General features: G+C 39.1%; 1 protein-coding gene across 1 annotated transcript; it reads left to right on the forward strand.

The window, feature by feature from the left end:
• Window positions 1–2,394: 2,394 nt before the first annotated feature.
• LOC121026428 (transcription initiation factor TFIID subunit 11) lies at window positions 2,395–6,316 on the forward strand (the record flags this gene model as incomplete). The annotated part of the gene is made up of 4 exons (XM_040469287.1): window positions 2,395–2,564; window positions 4,233–4,320; window positions 4,669–4,765; window positions 5,655–6,316. Coding segments are annotated over 4 exons (486 nt in total), but the record flags the coding sequence as incomplete, so codon positions are not given.
• Between the last annotated feature and the right edge of the window lie 179 nt (window positions 6,317–6,495).

The raw sequence follows: 6,495 nt of genomic DNA on the forward strand, positions 1-6,495 counted from the left end.
TTATTTATTTTTGAGAGAGAGAGCACGACCGGCTGGGGGGGGGGGGGGGGGGTGGAAGAGAGAGAGGGAGACGCAGAATCCGAAGCAGTCACCAGGCTCTGAGCTTCAGAGCCTGACGTAGGGCTCAAACCCACCAGCCGTGAGATCGTGACCTGAGCCAAAGTCGGACATTTAACGGACTGAGCCACCCAGGCGCCCCAAACTGAAACACTTTTAAGAATTGATCATATACCAGGGGTACCTGGGTGGCTGGTTGGTTAAGCTTCCAACTCTTGACTTCCGCTCAGGTCATGATCTCAGGGTTTGTGACATGGAGCCAAGGCTGGGCTCCCTGCTGACAGCACGGAGTCTGCTTGGGATTCTCAGTCTCCTGTCTCCCTCTTTCTCTGCCCTTCCCCCCACTCGCGTGCACGCACATGCGCGCTTTCTCTCTCTCTCTCTCTCTCTTCTCTCTCTCTCTCTCTCTCTTTCCCCGTCAAAAAACAAACCTTTTTTAAAGTTAATTTAAATTAAATTAACTTTAAAGATTGATCATATACTATACCACAAAGAAAACCCCAAATTCTTAAAAGCGGAAATCATAACAGGGCAATCCTATTAGCACAGTGCAATAAATATGAAATTAACAACAAAAAGCTTCTCCCAACTGCCACTCCCCCCAAATAAACTAACCCCTGGACATTTTAAACTGTTTTTTAAATAGCCCTTAGATTAAATCAACAAAGAGAACACTACATCATATCATACGGGCGTTGACCAAAACCGTATTTAAAGAAAAATTCATAGCTTTACATATTTGTATTAACAAACAGGAGATGCTGAAAATAAGCACCCAACTCAAGAAACCAGAAAAAGAACAGAATAAACCAGAAATATTTGATGTTCAAATTTAGGCCAAATAAATTTTAAAATCTAAGAAAATGACTCATTTTTAAGGAAAATATAAATCACCAAAATTCAAGCACATAGAGGTTAGAAAACTTGTATAAATAGGTAACTAGAGAAGAAATTGAAAAGTTTTTTAAAGATACACTATCTTCACTCTTACCTACCCCCTCATATTCCTCTATGAGTTTATGTGAGTTCCTTTTTAAGAAAAAAAGAGGTTAAATCCCATTAATGAAGTTTGTTGTCTTTTGATTGTATATTAAGTTGGAGGGGATGAAGTTTGGATTTGAATTATTATTAAACATCTAGCATGAGTAAACCTATGTTAAATGCTTATGTGGGGAGAGAGAAATAAGAGACAAACCTATCTTCAAAAAGTTCACATTCTAGCAGTGAGAAACATTTGCGTGATACAGTAGAATTGAAAGATAGGAAGAAAAGAGCATTATGTGTGGGAGAAGCTCACTTAAAAGTTCCGAATCCAGGGGCGCCTGGGTGGCGCAGTCGGTTAAGCGTCCAACTTCAGCCAGGTCACAATCTTGCGGTCCGTGAGTTCGAGCCCCGCGTCAGGCTCTGGGCTGATGGCTCGGAGCCTGGAGCCTGTTTCCAATTCTGTGTCTCCCTCTCTCTCTGCCCCTCCCCCGTTCATGCTCTGTCTCTCTCTGTCCCAAAAATAAATAAAAAACGTTGGAAAAAAAAAAAAGTTCTGAATCCATGGGGCGCCTGGCTGGCTCAGTCGGTTGAGCTTCTGATTCTTGGGTTCCACTCAGGTTGTGACTTCATGGTTCATGAGCTGGAGTCCACGTTGGGCTGTGTGCTGCCAGTGTGGAACCTGCTTGGGATTCTCTCTCTCTCTCAAAATAAATAAATAAGCTTTAAAAATATATATTAAAAAACAAAAGTTCCAAATCCAGGGCCAACTAGCTCGCTCAGTTGATAGAACCTACAACTCTTGATCTCGGGGCCATGAGTTCGAGCCCCATGCTGGAGGTAGAGGTTACTTAAAAAAAAAAAAAAAACAAAAAACAAAAAACAAAAACTATTAAAAGTTACAAATCCAAAGAAACACTGTTTTGATGAGAGGGTGACTCCTTTTTAATATTCTTTCAAGATGGAATCATCAACAATAAAGAGATGTATAGATTTAGAGGCAGAAGAGCTGGCTGGATGGAGAGGCCTTTTCTGACATCCCCCCTAAAGGATGAGGTCAGGAAGTGGGCTCAATGCGGGAGAGTGGTTATCGTGATCCTTGGCACTTCATTTCCTTTGTAAACATACTAGAGCTAGGATCACATAGCTAAACTGGAAAGTTGGATTCTTTGGCTGGTTTTCTTTTCACAGCTAGGCTATAAACTTCTTTAGGACAGAGAGTGTATCTTAACGCATGATGGTACAGCCAGTGCTTGGAACCAAAAAAACTATTGAATAATGGATTTGTTGTGCTGTAAAGAGAATGAGGTCTTACCTTCTTCCCCAAGTCTGGAAAGTAGGCCAAATATATAATAGGGTTTCTTTTCATCTTCTCAGCTCAAGAGTCAGGATATCTCAGATTTAACAGCAGTTGAAAGGGAAGACTCATCTTTACTTACTCCTGCAGCCAAAAAAATGAAAATAGATACCAAAGAAAAGAAAGAGAAGAAGCAAAAAGTGGATGAAGATGAGATTCAAAAGATGCAGTAAGTTACTTTCTGATTTTTTTCCCCATTTCAAGTCTCTAACTTGACCATACAAAGTCAATAAATTTGGGGAGCCTGTAATTTTTTCCCCTTTTTTATACTCAAAAGAAAGTAAAGCAAATAATACCTTATGTAACATTTTAGGAAATATAAATAAATAAAAAGAAAAAAATATCCCCTTGTCACCAGAAATAAACACTGTTAGTATTTTGAGGTATAGTCTCCAAGATATTTTCTATACATGTATATCCAGAAATAAATTTTTTCAAAGATGTTACTGTTTGTGACCTGTTTTTCACATTGTATATGGTGAATGTTTTCCATGTCAGTAATTATACATAGGTCATAACTTTTAATGGGCTCATTGCAAATTTATCAGAGAATACAGAAAAATAGAAAAAATAATTACCCATAATCCCACCACCCACAATTAACCCTGGGTATGGATTAGGTTATATACTTTTTCAGATTTTGTTTTAAATGTTTTAAATATTTATAGCTAAATACTTTCTTGTAAATCTGCCTGTAAATTATCAATTTCAGTGGGTGCATTGTATTCCATTATGTAGATGATCATTTAACCAATCCCTGTAGTTCTTTTTCTTCTTTTGACATTATTATGATTGAGCATCTTTGAGCCCATCTTTGCATACTAGTCCATTTAGTTCCTAAATAAACCCCCAAGGAGTGAATTGCCAGTTCAAACAGTCTGAATGTTTTCAAAGACTCTTCATACACATTTCCAAATTTTTCTCCAGAAGGGTGGTTGCACTTCACACTCTACCAGCATGTAGAAGTTTGTGTACTCCCATTCTTACTAATACCATTCTTTATAATGCTCATCTGTCTGATTCATGAAAAATGTTATCTTATTTTAGTTTATCATTTTAATTTCTTTAGTTAATAGTGAAGGTTAACTTTTTTTCCTCTGTGTTGGTCATCGGTATTTTTGTAACTTGCCTATTCATGTCCTTTGCTTATTTTCAAAATCGCTATCTTTTATTTATTGGAAAGCATTAAGAGCATAAACCCTTCTCCATATATTTTACAAATATTTTCCCCCAAGTCTGTTAATGTCAAAACTACTGGTTTGAATATAAATTTATGTATCAAATTTTTACCATCAATGTGAAATGTAATAAGGTAGAGTTAGGGGTAGAGAGAGCCTAGTGCTGAAAACATAATCTATATAGTGACCCAACATTGTAGTTTAAGTTTTTGTTGTTAATGAAGTAGAAATGAAGTTGTATGTCATTTTCTCTTAAGTTTCTAAAGAGTAAAAATGCTTTGTCTTCATTCCTTGTAAGCACCAAGCTTAATGCTATTGACCCCTTGAAAATTCATTTTCTGGGGCGCCTGGGTGGCGCAGTCAGTTAAGCGTCCGACTTCAGCCAGGTCACGATCTCGCGGTCCGTGAGTTCGAGCCCCGCGTCGGGCTCTGGGCTGATGGCTCAGAGCCTGGAGCCTGTTTCCGATTCTGTGTCTCCCTCTCTCTCTGCCCCTCCCCCGTTCATGCTCTGTCTCTCTCTGTCCCAAAAATAAATAAAAAACGTTGAAAAAAAAAAAAGAAAATTCATTTTCTAATTGTCTGAGACTTTTATTGATGTGATAATATACCTTAAATATTTGTTGTTGTAAGCCAACTTAATTATCTGAATCTTTGTCTAGAATCCTGGTTTCTTCTTTTTCTGAGGAGCAACTGAACCGTTATGAGATGTACCGCCGGTCAGCATTCCCTAAGGCAGCCATTAAAAGGGTAAGGATGGGCTACCACACTTCATTTCCATCAGATATGAGAGTTGAACTAGACACAAGAACTGTGTCCACCTCATTTTGAATGAGGTGCTAGTCAAGTTGGTGGATCATTCACACAGGAAAACAAAAATAAAATGCCTCTCGATTATCAATTGGAGTTTTGTATTCTGGGGATAAGGTCTAAACGTAGAGAATGAGTTGCTGTACACCTGAATCTTTGTCTTAATAGTCTTAATTTCAGTATCCAACCTTTAGTAAAAACCTTTTTAGTACAAAACTCTTAAAGGGTACCATATTCTTTAAAGCAGTCCTTGACTTTCTTAATCATAGTCTTTGTTCTTCTTTCAAGCTGATCCAGTCCATCACTGGCACCTCTGTGTCTCAGAATGTTGTTATTGCTATGTCTGGCATTTCCAAGGTTTTCGTCGGGGAGGTGGTAGAAGAAGGTAAGTGTTGTTGATAGCATGTACAGGATTGAACCTCTGGTGGTCTTAACTTTCAAGAATATCTATGCTAGGGGACCTAATAAAGTACCTGTGGGTGTTTCCATTTGCACTAGAAGTTGACCAAGTGGGGCACTTTGTTTTTTTTTTTTTTTTAATTTTTTTTTTTCAACGTTTATTTATTTTTGGGACAGAGAGAGAGCATGAACGGGGGAGGGGCAGAGAGAGAGGGAGACACAGAATCGGAAACAGGCTCCAGGCTCCGAGCCATCAGCCCAGAGCCCGACGCGGGGCTCGAACTCACGGACTGCAAGATCGTGACCTGGCTGAAGTCGGACGCTTAACCGACTGCGCCACCCAGGCGCCCCCCAAGTGGGGCACTTTGTATTCAGGAGAGCATGACCATTATTCCTCAAAAGTTTTAATACTGGGACTCAAGGAAGCATCTGGGAAATCTTTCCAGATTCCTGTCCTCAGTCCAGGGCGACAGAAGCCTACTTCGTATTTTTCCCCAATGGAGTTTGCTCATTTCTGTTGCCAAATTAAAGACCTAAGATAAGCTATCACTGGGGGCTGACCAGTGTGGTATGATGAGTTGTCCCTCATGTTATGAATCCTGGGAACTGTCCTCTATCCATCAAAGAAAGAACCTTGGCTGAGTGTATTGCTGGTCTCCAGTCAGTGAAATGTTTTATTTTTTTAAGTAGAAGATTATATATTACACTAAAGCTAACGTGATAGGTTTTATAGCATTCTCTTAAGAAGGGAAAATGTCTTGGTTTATTTCCTTAGCAAGCTTAAGAAGGGTTAATGAGAATTATAGGATTCAAATGGATTATGTGATTAATAAGTCCTGTGTGACCATGAAACTTTCTTCTTATCTTCTGTTTAGCACTGGATGTGTGTGAGAAGTGGGGAGAGATGCCACCACTACAACCCAAACATATGAGGGAGGCTGTTCGGAGGTTAAAGTCGAAGGGGCAGATCCCCAACTCAAAGCACAAAAAAATCATCTTCTTCTAGATTGAAGCCTAGAAAGGCCTGGTACTGAAGGAAGGAGTACCGGTTCCAGACTTCCTACTGCATGAGACTTTTGCACAGGTGCTTTAGTCCTCTAAGGATTCCATGATGATTTTAATGTCTTTCTCAGAACTCTGATATTCATCACATCTAAAAGGCATGCAGCCTGTTTCATACTTGCCTTGACTAAATATTGGCACCTCTTTGGACATTCTGAGGCATTTAACTATTTCTTGGCTAGTTGGAAGAAGAAAGGTACATGGGCCTTAAGCGTCTTCCAGACAGAGAAGCTGCTTTCAGAAAGTCTTTCCAAGAAAGCTTTGATGGTTTCACATTGAAGCATGAAGTTGCTATGATTTAGGTTGTTTCTTCCATCTGGTTTTAAGTAGATGAAACAACCAGAAACTTTGACTTGTGATACTCTACCATGAAGAACACAGTGATGGGAGGAGTGGTGGAAAAGTTTATCCCTGTACACATGTAAAGTTCCCTATGGATCTTGGTGAGTGATCATTAAACTGTTTTCCAACTTGCCTTATGTGTATTCATTTTCTGTCTAGCTGGTTGGAATGGGGAGAAGTTCATCATTATTTTTTGGTGTCAGATTAAAACTGGTCTTTGGCTTTTTTTGAAAATTTGAGCCCTTCCCATTTTCTACTAGAACCATTTAAAATTTTCTCAAGAGTACTTAAAACACTTAAAAATAATGTAAA

This window comes from Herpailurus yagouaroundi, unplaced genomic scaffold (assembly GCF_014898765.1).
Source record: "Herpailurus yagouaroundi ecotype Mexico unplaced genomic scaffold, PumYag 98627, whole genome shotgun sequence".
Taxonomy (NCBI): domain Eukaryota; kingdom Metazoa; phylum Chordata; class Mammalia; order Carnivora; family Felidae; genus Herpailurus; species Herpailurus yagouaroundi.